Source organism: Myripristis murdjan, chromosome 14 (assembly GCF_902150065.1).
Source record: "Myripristis murdjan chromosome 14, fMyrMur1.1, whole genome shotgun sequence".
In the NCBI taxonomy this organism is placed as follows: Eukaryota; Metazoa; Chordata; class Actinopteri; order Holocentriformes; family Holocentridae; genus Myripristis; species Myripristis murdjan.
In genome coordinates, this window is record NC_043993.1 from 18,319,037 (window position 1) to 18,345,243 (window position 26,207).

The following is a 26,207-nucleotide window of genomic DNA, read 5'->3' on the forward strand; positions in this document are numbered from 1 at the left end:
AGATGGCTGAACGGAGGTTGGATTGCAGGGCACGTAGGGGAAGTTTGTCTTCAGGCTTTCTAATCTAATTTTAACCCTAACCCTTCCGACAGAAACAGGGAGGAAATAGTGATGCTCTCTTGTCGAAATCCCCGAGGGTAAACTTCTCCCTTAACCAATCACCGGGCGTTGTGAAGCGTCCCTTCAACCACGACGCAGTGAACGTGAAAGCGGCTCCATCTCTCCACGTCAAGTTGCCAACGTTAGCCCGGCCAACACCGGATGTGGACATAGAGCGATTTTATCATCAAAATAAAATCTGAATTTGTCGATTTGTGCTCGTCGTGAAATATATTTGTGAAAAACAATTATGTTTTCTGAGCTACATAATCACCTTAAATGGGTTGTTTTTAATAATTTAGGTAGCCTAATCTACAATTTATTATGCAAAGAACATTGCCAAGAATCCAACACTGCAATATCCTTTTGTGTACATGGTTTATATAGCTAGGTAGACGTTTTCACACATGTTCAGTTGCTTATTCATGTATTAATTGTTGCAATATTTTGACACATACTTTGAAATAACGCACACACTTTGTGTGTGTGTGTGTGTTTTTACAAATTTCCAAGGTACACATTTTTTATTTCTTTGCCTGATTTTTTACAACTTAACTCTTCTCTTGAGAATTTGATGAATAAAATATTTTTGATTCTGATTTCGAAGAGGCGACGCGTGAGATGCTTTTATCTTGAAGGCTGTTGGAGGAAGTCATGTGTTTCTTGTGTCTATCTTGACTCTGGTATCCGCCTCTGGTCCAGCGGACTCCGGGATGCTGAGCAGGCGGGCGGGGCCGTTTTTCCTTGCGGTGCCCTACAGTGATGTGATGTAGCTACGGGACGGAGCGGACACAGAGAGAAGCGGGAAAGAAACGTCAATACGGTTGGTTTTTATTCGTCAAATTCAAGTCTATGCTGATTTAGTTTAAGCGCGATATGGATTTACTGTCTAATTTAATTTAATTGGAAGAATATTGGAGCCATCCACACAGCTAGGCGACATCTTGTTCCTCACATACCGGGATACCGGAGGGGGGCAGAGAGATATTCTTTCCTTAAACCGTATCCGTGACTAACTGTATAGTAGTGGAAGACTTTTTCAAAAATCACCATGGCGTGGCCCTGTATAACCAGGGCGTGCTGCATGGCCCGTTTCTGGAACCAGCTGGACAAGGCTGACATTGCGGTGCCTTTGGTATTCACCAAGTACACGGACGTCTCCGAGATGCAGCACATCCAGCTGCAGCCGCCTCTCCACCCTCCCCAGGCCCGCGTCGCCATAGAAACGCAGCCGTCTCGCTCAGAGCCCCGAGCGGCGGCGACGACGGCTGCACGCGCGCCACGGAGGAGCGTTTCCGAGGAGCGCGTGTGCAGCTCCGTGATGCGGCAGGACTTTAAGCATTGGAAAGTACGTCCCGAGCCAAGCTGTAAACCCAAGAACGAGTACCACGGCCCGGAGGCCCCCTTCAACAACGAGACCCAGTACCAGAAGGACTACAAGCCGTGGCCCATCCCGAAAAGGTGCGACCACCCCTGGATACCCAAACCGCCCGCCTCCGTGTCCATCGGCGACCCGGAGAGGTCCAAGCCCTCCAAACAGCATGCGGTGCTGGCGGAGGTGGACAGCGGCGTGGAGAAAGGCGCTATCGCCGATAAAGTGCAGGAGAAAGACATTCTTCAAGGACAAGAGAGGAAAAAGAGGGCGAGTAAGAAAGTTGCGCTTAAAGTGGAAGGAGAGACGGAGAGCAGAGGGAGGGCGGCCGCGGATGCTCTCAACAGGCAGATCAAGGAGGAGGTGGCAGCAGGCAGCTCATACAGGTGAGCTTGTAGTACACACTGACATTTAAAGTACAATACAGTATACTGTTGATCTCCAGCATAGGGGGAAAGATTATGATTTAACTCTGTATGATTAATAACAGTGTAGTTTATATTAAATAGGAATAGACCATAGGGCTGGGACAATATGTTTATCTCCCGATTATACACTATCGCGGTACTTGAGTGCTGAATCGATATGTAGTGCGGTTCTTAAGTGTTGTAGTGTTGTTGTCTGTAGTTTGTGGATGCAAAGCTCCATAGGTTGCGATTATCCCAGATGTCACATTAGGTTTATACAGTGATGAAGTTTCAAAAAACAGTCTTATTACAATGAAATGTCTACTATGGGGGCTAACATCATCACACATGAATAAAACTGGGCTTGTTGAATCCACAAGAGTCTCAGCTTTCCAGTCAAACCCAGTTTATGCAACTCCAAGATTGTTAGTTTTTGCTCCAAACTGCATGGAATTAGCAGAATCTGGGAATCTATTGAAAAATCATAAAAATTGCAACACTTAAGTGAGTCCTTACTGGATCATATACTGACAGTGTGATATACGACTAGACATCATCTGAGATTTAGGTTATTGTATGGCTCCAGTGTTTTTCTTGTTTAAAGGTTGCAATACAGTAAAGGGATGCACTTTTCTGAACTTATTAATCTGTTCCAGCTTGGTCATCATGTCCACATTACTAGTGATTGTTTATCAAAAATCTCAGCATGTAAGTATCTCACTAAAGGACCAATAATCATCATCGCCACAGTATCAATATTTAGGTATTCAGTCAAAGATAGCATGATATTTGCTGCGGTGTGTATTGTCCAGCCCTATTATAAATGATTATTCTGATCAGAGGTTTCGCATTTCTGTTGTTATAGTTACATGCAATCGAAATACCCGCCAAAAAGGGGTCCTGGAATAATCAATTTTTCAGATAGGTGTTCCTAGGAGAAAAATAATCACAAAATCTTGTTCTGTGCTTAATGAAATGGAGAAGTTTGAGGGAAGATCAAGAACTGCATAGCTTACCTATGCTGAGAAATGTGATTTATCTGAGCTTGGCGAGGAATGTTTTATTCAGAAAACTAAACTGCTCTGAGGTAGATTAAACAAGGCATGCAAAAACATGGAGCAGTCAACTTTTTCACTCCACAGAACAGAATTAATATACTGTAAATGGAAAGGCCAAGGGGGAACTGTTGCCAAATACTGTTAATGTTCAAGCCCCCTACATTAATCTGTGTCCCATTATGCATGTTCATGAGTAATGACAAAGGCTGGCAGATTCATCGTGTCTTACACCTCACAGCCATCAGACTCCTCAAGATGTGCATCGCTATTAAAAGTTACTGTCAATTTCAAGGAAGGTTGTGGGTTCATTTGTATGAAGTGAAATCATATGCTATGTGCATCTTTATAGATGAGCCACATGGCTTCTGAATTTGCAAGAACAGCTTGTTCTTCTTTTGTTCAGGCCAGTTTGTAGTTGATGTTGCTTCTACGCTCATAAAAATTTTAGTGAATTTTAGGGCAAACTCCTTCACTGAGTGCGTCATAGTTCAGCACTGATATAGAATATTACCATCTTAAAAACATCTCATGATTAATATGTTTGATAAAAAAAAAAAAATGTTCTGGTTTAATCTTCTGCACTGTATTCATATAAGAAAGTTGTAAATTGTTACATTATGGTTCAGCATTTTCAAAGGATACAGATTTGAGGAGGAAAAGAAAGTTAGGATTTGGCTGACAGAAGGCAAGTGCTGCCATAAGAGAACAAAAAGTCAGTGTTACAGCTGTTTGGTGTTTTGCTGCCAAGCCTGCAGCACTGAACAGTCAGCAGGGAGCCGCCTGCAGGAAGCTTCCCCCCACATGGCATGAAATGGCTGCACCGTGACATCCAGCAGGCCAGGCAGCTCACTGTGCCTCTAGACAAAGCAGGTCAGCTGTGGGTTAATACCAACAGGAGTATGCACACACTGGGCACATGCACACACGCACCCAGATGGAAGAGCCAAGGTTAGGCGATGTTTGACAGGAGGCACAGATGCCAAAATGTAGAAGCTTATGTCCCTAATACACAGGAAGTGATGAGTTTCACTTTTCCAGAAACAGCTGTTTGTTTGGAATACATTGAAGAACTGGGTTTCTAGCATGAGCAGTGATAGGCACCATGGCTGGACTGACGATAAAAGAGAACCACCTCCAGAAACTCCAACTTCACCAACAGCACTGTTTGACTGACAGCTGCGGTGCAAAAACAGAACAGCAGTGAGCACTTAGCAACAAAGATTTCACCAAATTGAAAGAAAAAATGAGGCTGATTATCAATTTTAAAAAATTAAAAGGCCTTAAGGTGGGGCACTCCAGTGGCTCACCCAGTAGAGCATGTGCCACATGTAAAGGCTAAATCTTGACTGCAGCAGCTCAGGTTTGATTACAGGCCGAGCCCTTTGTTGTATGCCATCCCTTCTCTCCCCTGCCTGGCCGGTTTCTATTGAATAATGCAGAAATGACAAAAATATAACTTTTAAAAAAAAAACAATAGGCCTTATAGTAATTTAAGGCTGAGAGCTAAGAGCAAAAGTGCTTAATATCAAGCATTTTCACCACAAACCACAGATAGCAAAGAGAAGAGCGACCCTGACAAGGAGGGCAGGCAACTTCCCAGTTCATGCTTAGTCAGACTACTAATTGCCTCTCTAAAAAAAAAAAAAAAAAGTTGAAACTACTTCTCTCTCGGAGGAAAATGCTCAACAGACCGTGAAATAAATTTACCTTTGTAAATAGTTACGAGTTACCTTCCCTTTGGCTACATGAGTTTTTAATCTCGGCCGTTTGATGATTTTCTATGCCGGGGCCAATCTTGTGCCCTCATTCTTCCTGATACTGTACATCCTGCCTTCTGTCTCTTTAGTTTAATTCTACGTAGTCGGAGCACGTAGATGCTGTAGCGGGAAACAGCTTTCATTTTGGAACTACATTTCACCATCCACTTAAATCCAGCCCTCCTTTGTCATTGTGTTGGTTTGCATCAGCCCAATTAGAGATGAAGCTCAGTGCCCCTCAGCTCTGTTTTCCAACAAGGACACCTGCTGTGTTTTAAACCATTATTTATCCGCAGAGTGCTCGCTGAACACAAATGCTGCTTTCCTGAAACTTACCAAGGAGATACAAAGTGCAGCAACAGAGATGCTACACTCTACTACAGTTGGGGGTTCAATGCCTTGCTCAAAGGCCTTTAAATGGTTGTTGTTGAGAGATGAATGAGTGTTGAATATTTACTTCTCCCAGCCTGATGTCCTCAGTTGGAGCAGGAGTTTGCGCAGACAGCCTTTCAGTCCCGAGTCCGCCTATCTCACCTTCATGCTGCTTGCAAATCTCTGTTGCATTATATTTAAAATGTCACTTTTTGCATAAGAATAAGGCTGTATCTGATGCTGCATTTATTAGCTTTTTTCTTTGCTGGCACCAGCACCTTCACCACTATGAAAGACAAAAGGCCGCTTTTCATCTCCTCAGTATTATTTGTTCCATCCTCCCGTGGGTAGAATCTAATAAAAGGACATTCGATGCTGCAAAGAGCAAAATTGCATAACGTGCTGTATAGCAAACGAGCGAGAATGATGAATGGGGGTGGAGTTTCAAGGCTGACTAGGAAGTGGGTTCATTGAGTTCAGGAAGAGAGAGGAAGAGACTGAAGAGGCGGGATTTTTTTTATTTTAATTTGTGCCACAAGTGTCATAGACATTTCTCACAGCAGAGCAATCTCATCCTGCCTTGCTGCTGCGTGCATCACTGATGCCTCTCCTCTTGAAGTTCTTTTCTCCCTTATGTGTTGTTCAGGCGGGCACATGTTGAACATGTTGATGCAGCGGCCATAAAAGCCTCCCTCTGCCAAACAGGGTGCTTGATAAGCCCAAAATGAGTTGCCCTTTCATGCCACCTTTACCAAACACGGCACTCATGGCACCAGCAGGCAGAACACTGTAAAGAGGCCAACGGATTCTGATGGATTTAAAAATGATCCTCTTAGAGAGCCTGCAAAGCCTCATGTTTCCACTAACATGGAGTGAATGCAGAAACACTCATTCTGCTTCAGCTATGAAATAAAAAAAAAAAAAAAAAGACGACATAGGGAAAAAGTGGACTGTTAGCTTATGCTTCCCAAGCTTACTCACTTCCTTTCACACTATGCTGAGATTTTGACCTCCCTGCAGGTAGAACCAGAACGGTTTGGTTAAGCCAAAATATTTTGCCTGGTCTTAATCCTAGGATCATGTCTGATATTCGGTTTACAGTTGTTGCATCAATTCTGCCAGCTAAAACTAACTGTATTATATAATATAATCTGATTTTATCATATCCGATTACAGTTGATTCACAAGGAAATTTTGGCGGGGTTTGATTGTAGATGTGAATGCATAAGATAAGCTATTGTTGTAACCAAATGCTGATCTTTGTGCACTTTATAGCAAACTGGCTGCAACATTGACTGCTGGGTTACAGATCAACAACAAAAATGGTCAAATGAAAAAGACTCCTTTGCTTAGAAATTTAAGATGGCTGATATGTTTCATAAGTGTCCCAATTCTTATGGAAATTAGCATTGTTTTGATACATGGGAGTCATAAAACTGACATGTTACCATGGCAATATGACATAATGACTGACAGTAATTACTGCCATTGCTCATTTCAGTGGCACTATTGTCAAAAACTTTCTTGGAACTGTCTTATGCAAACCATTGCCATTTCCATCCAGTCAAATTGTACGATCACAGCCTTTATATTGAGTTTGGGTTCGAGCCGTTCCACTCGGCTGCTGTCTTGTAGCTACAGAGAGGCTAAGAGATAGAGATGAGTCCAGCTGATCCCAGAGGATGGAGGGAGTATTGCCTCGCAGCCAGGCTCTACACACCCGCTGACACACTGAGAAGCTCTGTCAGGAAGTGAAGCCACTGTGCGTAGGCAGATTGATTCCCCTGAATACAGTGAGCGAAGGTGCTCAATCCTTACTCCTTGTCAGCAGTGGTGTGTAAAATCAGAATCACTACAATCAGCAGCATTTACAATAAATGTAGAGAAATCTGTCTTGTAGTGTTATCGAGATGTATGGTCACAAAATGCATAAAAGGACAAGCTGACCTCACACACAGCGCAGAAAGAAATACTAGACAGGAGACTTTGCAAATCACACTACATTGACATATATGAACATTGATGTTGACAGCAATCTCAATGAGCCCATTTATGAGAAGCTCACCTTGGTGAAATTCTGCACTTTACACACACTCTACACACACTAACAAATTATTTTTTGTTACTTTGATTTTCATATTACTGGCATTCATGTGCTGTTGAGCAGTTTTATTTGGCACTGCATGCCCTTAGCTATTTTACATTTCTGGGAGCTGACAGAGGAGGGTCAGCTTACAATCAAAGGCTTGATTCACAATCCAGTAAAACTGAAGGTTATTGATCTTTTGTGGCCTGGCAGCAACACCCTGATCATGCTTTTAACTGCTGGTGGTAACATCTCATTTATCATTCTGGTTGTTTGAGGTAAACAACACTATATTTTTTCATGAACTGCAACTCAGTACAAGGGTGCAAATGATGATTTCACTGTCCATTAATGTTATTTAATCAAGTTATCATTTAATTTGTCAAAAATAATGTCAGATGCTCATGAGAATGTTTATATTCAAATTACTTCCTTACAAGTTATCAAAATCTTGTTTATATTAGTTAACCTAAAATCAGCAAAAGTTTAGCATTTTTACTTGATAAATGATTTAAAATATTAATTGGTCATTGAAGTTATATGGTCAACTAATTGTTTCAGCAGTCCTCAGTATTGTTTTATTGCAGACGATTGCAGACATTTGTTTTTGTGTCCCCTCCTTGAGTTGAGAGGAGTTGACCAGATTGTACCATGTTAGAGCGGGGTGGCATGCAGCTCAGCAGTGTTGTACCCTGGCATTGTTCCACCCCTGTCAGTGCCAGTGTTTGGTCGCAGTGGTGAGGCCTTTCACTGCACATCTCCTCCACCCCAGCAGGTCAACAGGGCCAGCCATCCAAAGCAGCTTTAGTTTCACAGCATGAAATATGAAACACCATGATAGCAGTGCCCAGGCCTCAGTGACTCACACTATGGGAAAACATCGTCTGAAATCATCCCAAACATGAAAGTAGGAAAATAAAAAAGAAAATAAAAGAGTACGGTATGAAGGAAAGAGAGGTTATAGTAGATGTTGTGTAAATTGTGATGAGACTTGCAATGATCAGTAGATTAAATTCCTTAGTGTATATGTGAATGTTAAAATTCACATTTAATATTCTGTCATTTTTAGAGTGATTTTAGAGGTCAAAAACAATGCAACGGCTATTGGTTGGGATTGTAATCTCTGTTTTGAAACACGGTGTAAATCCATAACTCCTTGTCACTGATCCTCACTTCCTCAAGATATAATGTTTCACAGACTCAAAGATCTATTTCCCTTGTGCACAATGCTTTGTCTAACATTAATTGTGGCTGCAGGCTGTGAATGCTGAGACAGTACGACCAGAGCCTAGGGGACATTTGTGACAGTAACACACCAGCCAGTCTCACATAACCTGCGCTCTAAAAAGGGACTGCTTAACACATTAGGGTTTCAGTACATAGAATTGAGAGACCTCACCATGTTTTTGTAGAAGAGAAGCCTCCACACAAGTGTGCTTTTTATCGGTGTAAAGCCAACTCTGACAAATAAATTATTAAGAGTGAAAAAGCATTTACTGGGTGTTGTGATGGAAAGTGAGTAAGGTTCTGCTCAACTCTTAGAGTAAAGGAGATCTCAGGAGAATGTGATGTCCCATGCAAAGGGTGTTTATTGATGCTCAGCTGAGGAGAAGAGAGTATGAGCGCTTCAAGTGTGAACACCATGTACAGTAGTACCACACCCACTCTGAGGGCTGCTCACTGGCATGCCTTATTTTAAAGGAGAATCCTTACCAAAGTGTGCTAGAGGTCAACAGCTCTGTGTTCATGAGAGGCGTCCATCTGCCTGGCCTTGTCTCCCTGTGTCTGGCGTGCCCCAGACTTATGGCCTCGATGGCATGGAGACAGTGCGTCTTATCAGTGCAGCTCAAAAGGGCCTAAATGTTTCCTCCAGCTACAGAGAAAATTCCCTCACAGGTGTTCTGTGTGCAATTAAAGACAGACGTTTGAGAGCATCATGATGAAGCATTTAGCAGTGTCACAGTTCTCAGATTTTTGTGCGGTTTGGATTGTTATCTTTCCTGTGTTGAGATATTTTCTGTATGCTGTGTCCCTCCTGTTTTCCTGTAGCTCTAGCCTTTTTTCCAGCGCACCTGCCCTGCATTTGTCTGGTTAACCCTGTCCTTGTGTTACCTGCTCTTTAACTCTCTCTAGCCAATCATCTCCCTGCCTGTTCCCTAGTCCACCCACCTGTCCTTTATTCCCTGATTAGTTCAGTTTGTATTTAAACCCAGCTTTCTGTTCTGTCTTTGCCAGTTTGTTTTCATCTTTGGTTTGTCTGCTGGTCGGTTTTCCTGTGCACCTGCCTACTTGTTCACCTGCAAAGACTTTGCTCTCCTTGTCCATTACACATGATAACATGTTAGTTGTTAGCACTCTTCTACGTTTTAATCAGCCACCCAATGTATTTCCTAAATCCAGTCATCACTGAATTGGTTTTAAATTTGTTCCAATTGGAGAAACTCTATTGTTGTGCCTTTTTAATCTGAATCCATATATATTCATGTACATTGTTCACTTGGATTGTGTAAGTTTGATGCGCTAACATGGCTTTGATTGTGTTATTACTTTAACACAAACAATTCATAGTGCTGATAATTTGAAGTTGTGAGATTAGATTATTTACATCATTAACATCACCTTTTCCACATTTAACACGTTTTAAGAATATTGTGATTAAAAACCAACTGCCATGATAATTTTGGTCATGATAATTTTGATTTTGAATATTCATATTGTCCCATCTTGAACATTGTTACATTTTTCTCAAAGATCAAGTAGTTAATGCAAATGTAATTAGTTCATCTTTGAAACAAGTACAATGGTATCCGTACACCCAAGTTTTTATCCACTTCAGCAAGTGTTTCACAGTCTCAGAGAACCATTGGTTTCCATGTTGCGCAGTAAAAAATCGGTATCTAACATGTATTATTCCCAGATGCTATTATAAGTATCAGAGCCAAAAGGAAGGGCTTTGTCTGAGCTCTAGAAGCTGTCATGTTTTCATTAAGCAGAGGGTGGCTAGATGCTGCAGGTGCAATTCCATGACGTGACAATCACTGAACCGAGAGCCCTTTTTCGGACGCCCGTTTTAAATGTGTATTGTAGCAAGTACCAAGTACACAGTGACCTCAGAGACACTGGCTGTATTGTTGCACGGTCATATGTCCATGACCGGCAACTATGTTATTGTACAGAACAGCGTTTCACACCCTCCACCCATCTGCACTCACAATCTCTCTCTCTCCCCCTCTCTCTCCCTCTCACTCTCTCTCTCTGGCTTGGACATTGTTGTATAACCTGTCTTTGCGTTGTGGCTTCTTGACCCAGTCGAGCATTAAAAGTGGACTTTGGCCCTTTTTACATAACCGCTCTCTGTGTGGTTTCCGCTTCCTTTCTGCTCCGCAGGAAGGATCTCTCCGTCCTGCAGCCAGGACAACGACGCACATCGTTGGCACAAGCTGTCATATATAGTTTGCTGTAGATTATGTTATAATGTCATCTTACTCCCTGGAATGTTTTTATACTCAACAGCTCGTTTAGCTGAATACTGGAGATCAGTGAGAACTAATTATACAATTAGGAAGACAGCAAGTGTCATAGCATTTGGAAATTTAAATGGAATCTGCTTAACACCGTAAATGTCAGCTTTCGTTATTGATGTTCTGGTGGTATGGCTCCATGAAAACATGAAGGTTATAATTTCAAAATGGTTTCTGAGAATGTCACTTTCATTTAGCATATCTGCCAAATCTGTGATGTTTATGATATATTTACCAGTGGAAAAAAACAGTTGTGATATGATAATCATGCCTCAAATGGACCCAACTTGGAGCACTGACAATAATGAAAATTATTGAGAACCATAAACCGCGCAAATCTCTTTAGCTTTTCTTTGTGCTTACTTGTCACACATTATGTTAACACTGTAATGCTTTACTCCCACATGCTACCTAATGACAAGATCCAGCTACCCAGAAGACATCCAAACAAATCCAGATACAGTCTCAGTGAAACACCGTCCCACCCACCCCACAACATGTTTTACAGTAGAGGACAACGGTCAGTAGTCTCCAAAGCTGTGTCCCCTCCTCTGTGCCCAGACAGTAGCAGTTTTCCATAGCTGCCGGTTATTGATTTTATGACATTTCCTACGATGTGGGCTGAATAATTGTTCTAATGAGGCTGCTGAGGTTGCAGCCTCTTACACAAGGACCAGGCAGTTTTCAGTGGTCACAGCTACAGTGCAGACAGCTGACTGGCTCCGAGTGTGTACAGTGGACAGTGCTGTGTTGAAGGTTGGAGGGTTTATTTGTTTGTTGCAGCAGTGGGGCCATTGGGAAGGACTGACGGGTGTCGTTTCATTGGCCAAAAGCCAAGCAGTCATCTGTTTTCATTTGTTATGAGCTTCCCTGAGGTCCTAAAAATGATACTTGTAACGTTCTGAATGTTTTAATTGGTTAAACGCAAGGAGACTATTAAGAAATTGAGCCGCTGGGAAAAACTACTCAATTGATGAATTCACATTATGGTCATCCAGACACTGAAACAGTAATCTGCGAGCCTTTGTGGGTGTACATCCTGGAGTTTGTCTAACAGTCTGGCAATATTACTCATCAGGTTTACAGCAGATTTAGTTTTATCATAGACTTGATAAGACAGAGATGTTAATGCAATCAGTTGAATTATGAAATCATCCTAGATAGCCCTCTGTCAGAGTCACTTTTTCCATCTTGTAGTTGTTAGTTCATTCTTACTGTGCACTGGTAAAATGTCCAAGAGTATTTCACTTGTTTCAGGCCGTGAAAGAAAGCAGAATAGAAACAGACCCAGTGCACTCATAATTTTTAGCTAATGTCATGGAATTTAATAACAGAGAGAACAGCGTTTTTAATATTGCAATATGGAAAAAGCAGTACCAACAATGTCAAAGTTGCTGGTGTAGACTAATTGAAAGAATATAGGGAGAGTAGGCTACTCTTGTACCTTCCAGCCACATATATACCATTTAGCTTCATTAAATTCTGGATGGTTATGACTGTTGTGGAGCAGAAAACAAGACCTTTCTGTCTCCCAGTTGTGACCAGTCAAATTTGTGTCTTATATCCCTCTTTTTTTCCACATAATTACCAGAGTACTGTACCATTTTATTTACTTATTATTTTCTCAGGGAGGAGCCAACCTTCTTTAACATTACAGGCCAAGAGGCATTCCAGCCTCCTATCTTTTTTCAGGTTGTTACCGGCTGATTAGGCCCATAGGTACGGAGGTATTCCTGTGCTGAATGCCAGTGATTTTCTCCTTTCACCAGAGTAGTCCAGTGGACATCAGTGGGTTCTCATACTATAGCTATTTACAACATTCAGTAGTTTACTGCTAATGGATGGCAATGCTAAGGGAATACACCTACAGAGGAAAATAAAGTGTCAAGTAGAAAGAGACTTATGCCATGTGATATATTGTAATAAATGACTGTAATATGCACCTGGAGTCACACTGCTTTATATTGCCCTCTGTGGTGTTGTTATATATGGATCTTATGTGGTGGATACAGAGCACATGCTGCAGGCCTGCCCGTCCTGTGTGAATGACAAAGTGCTGACCGTCTCCTGAACTGCTGTGTGAGGACTACATTAAAACATGACACTCTGCTGCAGTGCTGCTCCCTGGCCCCTCTCTCTCCTGCACTCTGACACACTCTCCTGTAGTATTGCACCAGTCGCTTGACATATTTCTGTAGAAAAGGATTACAGAAGGAGTGGGCGGCACACTGTCTCTCACCGTTGAAAGGAATGTTTATTCAATAGAGAATATTAAAAACGGGATGCTCGGGCCAACAAGGCTTTAACCAGACACTAATAAACAAGAAAACGCAGCGATATAATCAAACCGCAGACCATGGGAGAGACAAAAAGTGATAACCGATTTGCATACGGATAATGATGCCAGCAGAAAAACAAAGGGGCAAAACAAAAGCAGTTTATGCAAAATAAACAACGTATTAAAGCATTAGGAAGTAGCATAAAAGTGAAAGGGAAATAGCTACAAAGTGCATTAGTAAAAAAAAAAAAAAAATTGGAGTAATATTTTTCAAGATGTAGAGCTTTTGGGGTAAAAGTTATGGAGGTTATGGATCCAAAACAGCATTTATAGAAAGTGATTGCTACTGAGTTATGATTATGAGGTATAAATTAGCTGTAGTTTTTCAACCGTACAGTGTACCTGTGCAGTGTTATGATGACAGTCTGTACCTAACTGTTGCTGATTAGTGGCAAAGCTTTCTGTTCATAATACAATACAGTCAACAATCTGATGATAGATCACTTGTTTCTTTTCATGCAGAACTGAGTTCAAGGCTTACAGAGATGTGAAGCCAGCAAAGATGATCCGGGCCAAGTCCCAGTACCTTCCACCAGATGAGAAGACCAACCTGGAGACCAGCTATAGTGCCACCTTCAGGGGCGAGCAGTCTAAGCTGCAGCCCACTGACAACAAGGCCCTGGAGAGGAGGAGGATACGCAGCCTGTACAGCGAGCCTTACATAGACCCCACCAAGCAGGTGAGACAGCACTCAGTTTGTCACTTATGGGGCCACTGTTATATAGCTGAAAATTTAGATTGGGGTTTAGTCTTTACGCAAGGGGTAATTTCCCATGTGTGCTATGGGGAATGATGAAGTATCAGTCCCGCACAACACAGTTTTGGAAATTAATGGCCACAGATGAGGCATTCCAGTTTAGTAATCTCACTTACACTATATCAACATCCTTAGGTTGACAGATATAGTGTCCCGCGCTCTAAACCCAAAAAGGCGGGCAGCACAACGGCAGGCCAGGGCAAGCCAGTGAAGAAAACCAAAGATAAGCAGAGCGCGGCGCTGAGGGGCTCCAAGAAGAAGACTTCGGAGAACCAGCCTGAGAACCGGCCGGCAGAGGGGGACAAGGAGAAAAGTAAAGAGATGAACAACAAACTGGCTGAGGCAAAAGAGTAAAAATCATTTAGCACTACTTCTCCTTTTATTTCTTCTTTTGGGGGAAAAGAACACAGAGGCTGCAAAATTCATCAGAGGTTCTCATCTTTGTTCTAGCCCCTCTATCTTTTCCCTTATCTCTTTCCCTCTTTCCCTCCCCCTCTCTCTCCTTTAGGCTCTTTCCCCCTCTCTCTCCTTATTTCAATCTCTCACTATGCTCTCCCCCCACCCTTTCACTACCTCTTGGCTAAGTTTGTACAGTAATAACAGTAAAATGTCAGGGTGTAGACATGACATACCATTGCTCCTTCTGCCTCACACTATATTACATCGCTATAGAAGTGGGTTTGCGTGAGCATCCTCTTCCTCTGCCATTTGATGCCACCCGCCGCCCCCACTCTCTTCGTCTCCCATCTCCAGGTTGCCATGGCTACTGACTGTCTAGCTAGCCAATGGGTGGCTCTTGTTGCATGAGCCCACCGACAAGCAATTCTGTAGGGTTGGCTTTGATCAACTGAGCAGATTGCATTGTTGAGTTTATCAAGGATTTTTTTGTTTGGTTTTGTTTTTTTGAGCAAAGAAATCTCAAATTGGCACTCTGGATATGGTCCCTGCACTAAATTAATTTCAAAAGATACACATCTTGACGTTCTGAAAATCTTTGATAAATGTGCTGCTTGGTTTATCATCAGTGTATGGATCCATGGCTTGTTTTGCGCCTGCTCTGTTGTCTTTGGTACTATTCTCTGTTCATGGTAGTGCACACAGGGCTCAAAGTGTGATATCAGATGGGCATTGTCATAATGCTTTGTTAAAGGTGATTTTTGAAAGCCAGTGTCTCATTTTGTAAAATGAATTGTTATGTCAACTACACGTAATGGTTTTGAATTGAATATTAAGAGCTGTCTAAACAACATACTCATCCATTCACTATTTCCACCTGTTTATATGAAATTAATTCATACATTTATATTTTAGGTCACCCAAGGCTATTTTGTAACGCCCAATTCATTGCCAACGAACCATCTGGGTCACTCTAAACTGATTATGCATTACTACACAAGTCGTTTGCATAGCAGATGAGTATCCCTGCTGAATTAGATAGTACTGTCATGCAGTCGTAACAACACTTAGCATCAGTGTAACTTCATTTCCTAGAGTCAGGAGGGGAACATTTCGATGAGACTGGGAAATGCGCCTCTGAGTGGTCTAGCCTGTTTTCTGCCTGCCAAGTACACAGCATGTATAGCTATCAGTCTCAATAGCCATAGCTCTGTGTAATCTCTCCCAACACAATCTTCATTAACAAGACTGATCTCTCTGTATTGCTGCACAGCCACGATGCAATTTCACAGGCACACATACACACAAATGTACTCTCACACCCACTTCTTTTTGGCTCTTTGACATGCACACTGCCACGGGTGACTGTAACCAATGTGATTAGATGCCCCTGGGACAGTAGCAGACGGCTCACTTCACCACTCAACACCAATACTCACAACATCTCTAAAGAGGGCCAGCCAATCTGGAAGCAGCACAGCTTCTTCCTCCAAATACATCATGAACAATTCACTGCCGTTTTAAATTTGTTTACAGTGATATAATTTGATCTCGTTATCTTGCTAAGAAATGGTGACTTGCAGTGTATCTGCTAATGCCTCTTTTATGCTAACATAGCCCAGTGGTAACACAGTGACGTGATGGTAAGTTTGAATGCTTCTCTGTTCATCGCTCTCTGTTTTGACTGCATTATTGTTCTTCTTGTCTCACATCGGCCAAAACTCAAGGCTACTGCCTTGGAATAGGTGTGTATGAAGTATGTTGGTTTGATGGGGTTCAGTGTACTTGTAAAATGTTGATTTAACACTGAATGAGTTTTGTTTTTGTTGTGTCTGGCACGTTGAATACGATGGGCAATGTAGGAAGTATAGCAAAGTATACCAAATCAAGCTGTACACACTCCTTTTTTTTGTTCTTGTTTATCTTGCAGTTTAGGAAAAGGGGGAAAATGAAGCTGTATTATAATTGTTTATCTGTTCAAAGTAATGATGATAAAACCCCCTTGTATACTTAAAATAACTTATATATGTTTATCTATTGCCAGCGGGGGCTCCATATTGGCTGAGCCCTAGGGCCTTGTCAAGACACATGGCTGCTTCTTGTAAGTGTTAGAATAGAGAAGCTTCGTCCTGTCAGGCTTTTGTTTGGGGTTAGAAGAGCATAGTACAGGGCCTGTCTTGTCACGGGTCACCCATCACTGTCCTCCACCCCCCAGGCACCCAGCTCACTGTTCTTATCTGTTATGCTAGTCAGCATCCCTCCTGCCATTTTGAGAGGAAGACTGTATTGTCTCCATTTTCTGTGGTGTTTTGAGTCTGTCACAGCGATCACCACCACCACCACCACGACCACCATGCTGTAGTTTGTCCAAACGGAGCGTGTGCCCCACCAAGATGAGGGCCAACTCATTAGCATTTTGCAGCCTTTGGTTGGGGGATGCTTTGTCAGCGAGGGGACTTGTGAAGGCAGTACATGTAAACAGTGCTTAGCACACCACACACCCGGTGCTATCTTCATGATTAATAGAAAAAAAGAATAGAAAGTATGGTGAAGAAAGTTATGTCTTGGGCAAAAAAAAGTATTTTACTGTGACGTGCTTGTGTTTTATCTGCTTGCTCCTATTTAATGAAATATCACAAATAAATGCAAAAAGCAGAAAAAGCAGTGTCCTCTTGCTTCTTTTTGTTGAGAGGTTTGGAAGGGGTTAGTGGTTGCAGGTATCTGTCAGTGTTTCTCCTGTCCCAGTCCTTGTCTTTGTCAGACAGATGATACTGACAGAATGAATCCACATGGAAGAGAATTTTGCTCTCACATTTTCTTTTTTTATGCTTATCTAAGATTGCGCCATATTCTGGCATGAGTTCTGACATCCTTCCCAGGTCTTGCATATTGTCTGCTACGTGAGAACCCAAGAATATATTATTTTTGCATCTCTAATATATTCCATGAATGCATCCAAATTGTTGAGCAGCATGCATGTCAAAGGATGTCCAGAAACTTATTCCAGAATAAGATGTCATGTGCCTTTCAGGCCCCAAGTCATGTACAAATGATGTAGTTATCTTTGCAGTGCTCCTTTAATGCGTGTAGCAGCCACAAATGTTATATCTTCTCCACTATGTGTTCTGAAATCACATTGTACTTTCTCATATATAGTCTGGGGTCATGGTTAGCGTATTTGAGGGTGTCAAATCTAGATGATGATGTGTCCAATTTCTAGTGCGCTAACAGCTGACATTCTGATTCATTTGAAGGGTTGTGCTAAAACAGTACCACTACATACAACTCTGCCAGCCAATCCGAGATATTGGCTGGGTGCAGACTCTAAAGCAACACCTGTGGGGCTGTGCGCTACCCAATCCCAGGTAATCATGACAACAAAAAACTGAAGAAATTGACCACAAGCCACAAATGCCACTCATTCTCACTCATACATGCTCATGGAGTTATGATTTTCTTTCTTTCTATTGCAGTGGCACAGTTTTGTTTTTCTGGTGAACCACCACATTCTCTGGTCTACTCCTCAGGTCATAGCCCCTCTGTATTTCTCTTCCATATGGACAGTAGGGTAGGGGAGTGAATGCGGCTGTCTGAATGCCTGCCGTCACATCTCACATGTAAGGTTCCTTAAGGGCCTTCTCTTAAGGAGGCCTGGAGTTTAGTCGAGTCATCCCTGACCATCTTTGAACCAGCTGCCGTGATGCACCCTCTGTTCTTGGTTAAAAGAAATGGGGCAAAAACAAACTGCATGGCTGCATAAACCTGACTGTTGAATTATTCATCCAGATGAGTAGAGTGGAGATTATCACTCCCTCTGTATTTATGAGGCATGTAGGCTATTCATACCCATGGAATCACTGCATACTATTTGATGTACTGGAACATTATCACAAGATATAAAACTAAAATATGACCTGATCACGTTTTAGCTCGTTGTAAAGCATCACTGGATAAAACTCCATACTATGTTTGCATTATAATTATCCATTTTTCACTCTTTCTAGAGCATGCTGCAGATGTTTTCTGTGGGACCTGCAATCTTTTTCAAAGTATACCAAAAATCTGGAGTAGACTTTGCATTATACAATATGTAGCATGTCTGTTCAGTGTTTTCTTGAATGTGAGATGAACTATACTCGGGGTAAGTATGAATGAAATGAGGGAGACGTCTCCATTTTGGAAGTTCAGAGGAAATTGTAAGTGCATGTTTATAATCTCCCATTTTGAAAAGCTTAATTGTTGAGATTCAGATGTGATCAAGAATAAATTTAGATTACAATGTGTTGTAGCTCTCTCTCACAGAACACCCCGAGACCCTCATTGCACTGTGAGTATGCTGTAGTTTGTAGTGGCACTGCAATTAAGCGAATGAACCAGAAGATTGGATTGCATTTAAACCAGTAGCTTTTATTGATCTGGGCATAAGACAGCCAAGTGCATCCTCTGGAACAAACCCAAAGATTTTCAAAATCTCCACTCTTATCTGACAATGTGATTTTAAATGTTACATTTTCAAAATTATATATAATATGATGCTGCTTGCTCATTGTTTTAAGCTATTTTAATGTAATTTTTGTGACAGCCAAATATGGAAAGAAGCCCTACTGGGATTTTGCTGAAGCAGGAGTGTGATATTTACCTCTGAAATGGGTGGTCACAGGGTGTTCAGCTCAGCTCAGTGCCTTGCGTTGCTCACCTCAGAGAAATGCCTCATCACGTGTCTCTCTCTGTCTCCTTCTTCTCTGGTATCTTAACTATGTGCTGCCTCCTAGAGATGCTCAAGACGAGGTTCTCCGACCCAGTCATCATCATTCCCAGGGTGCCGCTGGAGGAGAACCAGAACCCCTGGTGGAGAGACCCGAACCTCGGAGGAGCGGTGGAGTCGTACGCTTTGCCGTAGATGTCCAGCAGACAGATTAGATCTGCCAATGTGGAGGCAGCTATAACATATGCAGAGACTGCTGCTCTGTACTGTACATATCTAGGATTTGCAACTAAGTTGTACTAGAAAAAGAGATGAATCCCACTGAGAACTTTTCGCTATCCAAGAGGAAACCCACATACTGTAGAGCCCACGCATGTTTTGAAACAGCTTTCGGCTGTTTGATCCAAGGCATTATTGCAAAGGTGCTACTTTAATTTCTGATTATTACATGCTCTTGTTTTAATATAATTTAATATGTTTTATTGTCAGTAATGTTAGAAATACCACACCATAAAGTGCTTATACAATGATTACAAAAAACTGTACTGTACATTTATCAGTTATAGTGTAAATAAATAAGCCCAACTTCCACATTGCCTACCTGTACTGCATTTTTTGCTGTTGCTTTTGTTTTTGTATGATTCCTAATTTTATGTCAGCAGTATCAAAGACAAAGGAGAAACTGAGGAAGAAAAAAATCTGTGTTGTTCAGCATATAAACCAGATATCTGGGCATGAAGTTAAAGTGCACACTATGTAAAATTCGAGTCCTTAAAATTTACACAAAATAAAAAAAAGGTATTTTTTTTAGCCCAATCTTGAGAGCCACTTGTAAAGTCCTAATGATTTAAAGTGGGGTCGGTAACCCAAATCCTTCCATTTAAACGTTTCCATTAAGTCTAATTATTGCTGACTTTGAATAGTTAACAGCCAAGAATCATCACAGCTGAATCCTAATGGAGATGTAATAAAGGGCCAAAAGGCAGGAGAGAATTTGAAAATAACATATCAATAGCGAGCTGGGGGGTACACTTTCATTAAAGATTTCTGACTATGTTTGCCTTGAGCAGAGTATAATTTTAATCTGTCCACAATATATACTTTTGGATGCCCTGAAATGAGCTGACATGCACAAAACACCTGTAGTTTAACTGGGCATTTGTTTTGGCTGAAAAGACCCTCAAATTTAAACTCACAAACTGCATTTGAGCCTGATTGCCATTTCAAATCTGTGGTAAAATGACAGTAGGCCACTGTCCAAAAGCATACAGACCCTATGGAAATTACATAATAAACAAAAGCTGTCATCATACATCCTTCAAAAAAAGTGCTCAAATTTTTTTGTCTGGTTGAGAAAAACTGTTTTTACAGCTACATTTACCCCTGCTGGACTAAAACCAGGCATGAAACCTTTACCTTCCATTTCTCTTTAGTGTACTAACTTGACAAAACAGAAAAGAGGAGCGAAGTACCCATTTTCCCCAAAAAAGAGACAGAAATAACACTTTAGCAAAGACATTTGGCAAAATGTTTGGGTGTCTTGTTAAGGCAGGCACTCATATTTCATTTATGGTTTACAGTTCTGAAAAGAAAAGTGGTTGTGTGTGTGTGTGTGTGTGTGTGTGAGTGGAAGAGTTAAAAGGACTCTGGAAGGAGAGGGCGTCCTGAGTCAGAGTGGATGAGGTTGAGTGGCAGCGTTTTGGGACTTTTGTGGGGGCTGTGTCTTTGCCACAGTTCACGTTGCTGGTCATTAAACTGGCCTCTCTTTGTTATTGCTATAAGGTTTGTCCAATCTGTCACTCTTCATTAGCAAGGCAGCCATCCTGATAAAGAACTCACAAATAATTCAAATCTGAAAGAGCACTTTGCTCACAGAGCAGAGTACGGCCAGTTCTCTTCTACTGACCATGTTTACTCCTGGTGGCAATAGGGAATCAACCTCCAAGTCTAAAAGGGGTTGTAATGGGTCTAACTGGAATAATATGGACCATGCAGAGTCTCATCTCACACTACAGTACATTTCAGGCCAGTGAGGAGTAGAAATCCAAAAAACATATAATGCACTTCTCCAATGCTGTATCTTTGCCCCTGTGATAATATTTGTGCTATTTTCAGTCCCAGAGAGTGGATACCTCTCCTGCTGTTAACAGGCAGTTTTTGAATTGAAATTGCACAAACATCAAACTGTGATGAATGGAGAGACTGGGATAAAATGCATCACAATGATTCATGGACATAAACAAAAGCCACATACCAGGCGACAAACATTTCATAACAGTCTCTCCAACTGCCTAATGGTGCAATTACACCCTTCACCATTGTGGAGTGTAATCCATTTGGGGTAATTACACTGTGCAGGTGACTGGAGCAAAGTCTTGGCTGGTCTATAAACAGACAATAAGGATGTTTAATTAGTAATGACCTGTGTGAGCTGAGGCCAGTCTGAAAGCCTTGAGAGATTGCTCCGCACACACACACACACACACGCACACACACATACACGTTTATCTTACCAACAGGGGACTATCAGCCCAGACTGACCAAGAGGGGACCTCTATTTCTGGTCATTTTAATAAAACAAAAATAGAATAGAAAATTTTCTTTTAAGGTCTTTTACCATAATGTTACTTCAAATGTGACTTTTAATTTTTTTTTAAAGAAATTGCCAAGAGGGGACCTGGATCCTTGAGTGAGGTGTACCTATCTAACAGGGGACCTCCATATAAGGCAGTGGAGCTGTCTGTACCCATTCACACTCCTAATGAGAGCTCGTTTACCACAAAGACTTTCTTGGTTTCTTTCAAGAATGGGTGATTTAACTTAAATGTTATCATTATTTAAACATTTCTCTGTGAGAAAAATCTAACAAAAATAACCAGCAAGGGAGCAAGGGAGTAATAAGTACTTAAAAAGAAAGAAAGAAAGAAAGAAAAAGAAAGAAAGAAAGAAAGAAAAACAACCAGAATGAAATTAGATTAAAATTTAAATTATTTCATTTTTGACTAACTGCTAAAAAAACAATTTATTATCAGACTTTGACTAGACTTCTAAAACTGTGATGACAGAAGTTCCCTGTTGGCTGGTAAATACTGACAGGAGTCCCCTCTTAGATAGCATGCAGCGACCTTCACACTCCAGCATGGATGACAAGAAAAAATAAGCAAAATGAGTAAGTAAAATTACAATCTTAACTAGATAATTGTTGTTCAAATATGATGTCTTATGTTTTTTGAGGCACATTACAGAAAAAAAAGGTACTTCTACTGTTTGGAATGACAGAGGTCCCCTGTTGGCTGGGAAACACTGACAGGAGTTCCCTCTCGGATAGCATGGAGCGACAGCCACACTCCAACATGAGTTAGGAAAAAATAAATAAGTAACATGGGTAATTCTTAAGACAAAATAATCTAAACTAAACATAATCCAATCTGTGGTGTTATTCTTCAGCAAAGTTGCACCAGTAATGTTGTCATTGTTGCTTTTTTGAAATGTGGGATGTATTGTGAAAACCACCTATCATGACTTACAGTATGTAAGTATAAAGAAACTAAAATCCTTTAGTACCTAATTTGGATATCAATATTAAGGGTTTGACATAGAACAACAATTTTACATGGAATGAGAAGGGTTGCCTGTTAGGGAAATAAACTGTTTGGCCCTTTAACTTACTACCTAATAGAGACACACAATACATAAACACTATTTTGCCACAGAGCATTTAGAGGATATGCCATTGTTTGAAAATAGAAATACAGGTAAATCTGTTTTTGTATATGATAATCACAGTTTTCTCAACTTGAGAAAACTGTGATTGGGTTTAAGTCAGAACTCAGGATTTCCAACTTCCAGTAAATTCCCAGTAAATAATTACTGAGTCCCCTCTTTGCCTGAACAAAATGACACAGGTGCCCTGTTGAATGGTATGGAGCGACGCTCACACTCCTGCATGTATGCAATTAGGACAGAAAAAGATATTATCATTGGCAGTAAGCTGTCACAAAGTTGAACAAAAACAGCATTGTTACTGTTTGATATGTTTTTGGTTTTCTAAAGATAGTTTTCCCTGCTCTATAGAGGGTGATAAATATTTTGCCACAGAGCTTTTAGAGGATATGCCATTGTTTGCAAATAGAAATACAAGTAAATCTGTTTTTGCATATGATTAAAAAAAAAAAGTCAAAGTCAAACATTTTAGTGTAATAAATTCAGTAGTTTTTAACAACAGTATTCAGTACTGATACATTTTCAAACCATAAACATTAAACTGATATTGTCATGCCTGCCTGTTAGGGAAATAAACTGTTTGGCCCTTTAGCTTACTACCTAATACAGACACCGAATACATAAACACTGCAACACTGATAAGAGAAGCACATTAAAACATTGAACATTTGGTTTTAAGTCAGAACTCAGGATTTCCAACTTCCAGTAAATTCCCAGTAAATAATTACTGAGTCCCCTCTTTGCCTGAACAAAATGACACAGGTGCCCTGTTGGATGGTATGGAGCGATGCTCACACTCCTGCATGTATGTAATTAGGACAGAAAAAGATGTGATCATTGGCAGTAAGCTGTCACAAAGTTGAACAGAAAGGTAATAGAGGATTTTAAAGATTTTGCCAGAGCCTTTAGTATCACAGAGTATCAGTATCAGTAACACAGAGCTCCAATATTTTCATTTCTATCAGCTCCTCAGATTAAAACTCTAAGCAAGTGGTACATCTGTTATAAAATCAGAGTATGCGTGATATTACATTATCTGCTAATTCAAAGTCAAACATTTTAGTGTAATAAATTCAGTAGTGTTTAACAACAGTTAAGTATTCAGTACTGATACATTTTCAAACCATAAACATTAAACTAATATTGTCATGCCTGCCTGTTAGGGAAATAAACTGTTTGGCCCTTTAACTTACTACCTAATACAGACACAGAATACATAAACACTGCAACACTGCTAAGAGAAGCAAGATTAGTGGGTTAACAGTTGTTAACAGTTGTCAATATTATATTACCAAAACATGTCAGTAACCCTTACTGACTACTAGACTAAAGTACTAGGCTATAAGGGACCATACCCACACTTATTTTGAGCCTCAGTCTTATTTTTAATGTTTGGATTTTTAAAAAATATCTATCTATCGATATACAGTATATATATATATATATATATATATATATATATATATATATATATACATACAGTACAGGCCAAAAGTACAGGCCAAAAGTTTGGACACACCTTCTCATTCAATGCGTTTTCTTTATTTACATTGTAGATTCTCACTGAAGGCATCAAAACTATGAATGAACACATGTGGAGTTATGTACTTAACAAAAAAAGGTGAAATAACTGAAAACATGTTTTATATTCTAGTTTCTTCAAAATAGCCACCCTTTGCTCTGATTACTGCTTTGCACACTCTTGGCATTCTCTCGATGAGCTTCAAGAGGTAGTCACCTGAAATGGTTTTCCAACAGTCTTGAAGGAGATCCCAGAGGTGTTTAGCACTTGTTGGCCCCTTTGCCTTCACTCTGCGGTCCAGCTCACCCCAAACCATCTGGATTGGGTTCAGGTCCGGTGACTGTGGAGGCCAGGTCATCTGCCGCAGCACTCCATCACTCTCCTTCTTGGTCAAATAGCCCTTACACAGCCTGGAGGTGTGTTTGGGGTCATTGTCCTGTTGAAAAATAAATGATCGTCCAACTAAACGCCAACCGGATGGGATGGCATGTCGCTGCAGGATGCTGTGGTAGCCACGCTGGTTCAGTGTGCCTTCAATGTTGAATAAATCCCCAACAGTGTCACCAGCAAAACACCCCCACACCATCACACCTCCTCCTCCATGCTTCACAGTGGGAACCAGGCATGTGGAATCCATCCGTTCACCTTTTCTGCGTCTCACAAAGACGCGGCGGTTGGAACCAAAGATCTCAAATTTGGACTCATCAGACCAAAGCACAGATTTCCACTGGTCTAATGTCCATTCCTTGTGTTTCTTGGCCCAAACAAATCTCTTCTGCTTGTTGCCTCTCCTTAGCAGTGGTTTCCTAGCAGCTATTTGACCATGAAGGCCTGATTGGCGCAGTCTCCTCTTAACAGTTGTTCTAGAGATGTGTCTTTTGCTAGAACTCTGTGTGGCATTTATCTGGTCTCTGATCTGACCTGCTGTTAACTTGCGATTTCTGAGGCTGGTGACTCGGATGAACTTGTCCTCAGAAGCAGAGGTGACTCTTGGTCTTCCTTTCCTGGGTCGGTCCTCATGTGTGCCAGTTTCGTTGTAGCGCTTGATGGTTTTTGCGAGTCCACTTGGGGACACATTTAAAGTTTTTGCAATTTTCCGGACTGACTGACCTTCATTTCTTAAAGTAATGATGGCCACTCGTTTTTCTTTAGTTAGCTGATTGGTTCTTGCCATAATATGAATTTTAACAGTTGTCCAATAGGGCTGTCAGCTTTGTAGTAACCTGACTTCTGCACAACACAACTGATGGTCCCAACCCCATTGATAAAGCAAGAAATTCCACTAATTAACCCTGATAAGGCACACCTGTGAAGTGAAAACCATTTCAGGTGACTACCTCTTGAAGCTCATGGAGAGAATGCCAAGAGTGTGCAAAGCAGTAATCAGAGCAAAGGGTGGCTATTTTGAAGAAACTAGAATATAAAACATGTTTTCAGTTATTTCACCTTTTTTTGTTAAGTACATAACTCCACGTGTTCATTCATAGTTTTGATGCCTTCAGTGAGAATCTACGATGTAAATAGTCATGAAAATAAAGAAAACGCATTGAATGAGAAGGTGTGTCCAAACTTTTGGCCTGTACTATATATATATATATATATATATATATATTTAAACATTTTAGTTAAATAAAAGTAAAAAACTACCTTTAAATTAAGAAAACTGAAATAATATTGTGTGCTTACAAAATAATCTGAACGAACAAACCAAAAAAGAAAAAAACAAAATGTCTTTAGTTCTATATTTTGCCAATTTGGTCAAATTTGTCCACACAAAAACCATGAGGAGGAATTGGTATTTGTGTTTATTGAGACTAGGATGTCAACATGACTGTGAGGCAGTTGCCTTCACAAAGTGTTATTTGTACTGTAATACCTATTCTAAACTTCCTCAATCTTGCCCCTGACAAATACCCCTATATTACAGTATAATAAAAAGTAAATAAATAAAACTAATACTGAAACTACTAAAAAGTAAATTGAAACTTAAGGGCTTTTAGAGCTTGAAATATTGAGGAGGCGGGGACAATCCAAGGGGACATAAAAGTAAAGATCAGTGATATTGTTTATTGTTTTTGGGGGGTTTTACACACT

At 40.8% G+C, this 26,207-nt stretch overlaps 1 protein-coding gene across 1 annotated transcript; it reads left to right on the top strand.

Annotated features, from left to right (window-relative positions):
- The first annotated feature begins 840 nt into the window (after window positions 1-840).
- map6a (microtubule-associated protein 6a) lies at window positions 841-19,439 on the top strand. The gene is made up of 4 exons (XM_030069575.1): window positions 841-1,857; window positions 13,473-13,689; window positions 13,903-14,117; window positions 18,936-19,439. Exons 1-4 carry the CDS (start codon window positions 1,151-1,153, stop codon window positions 19,081-19,083), a joined length of 1,287 nt encoding a protein of 428 aa, XP_029925435.1. The 5' UTR covers window positions 841-1,150; the 3' UTR covers window positions 19,084-19,439.
- The last annotated feature ends 6,768 nt before the right edge of the window (window positions 19,440-26,207 follow it).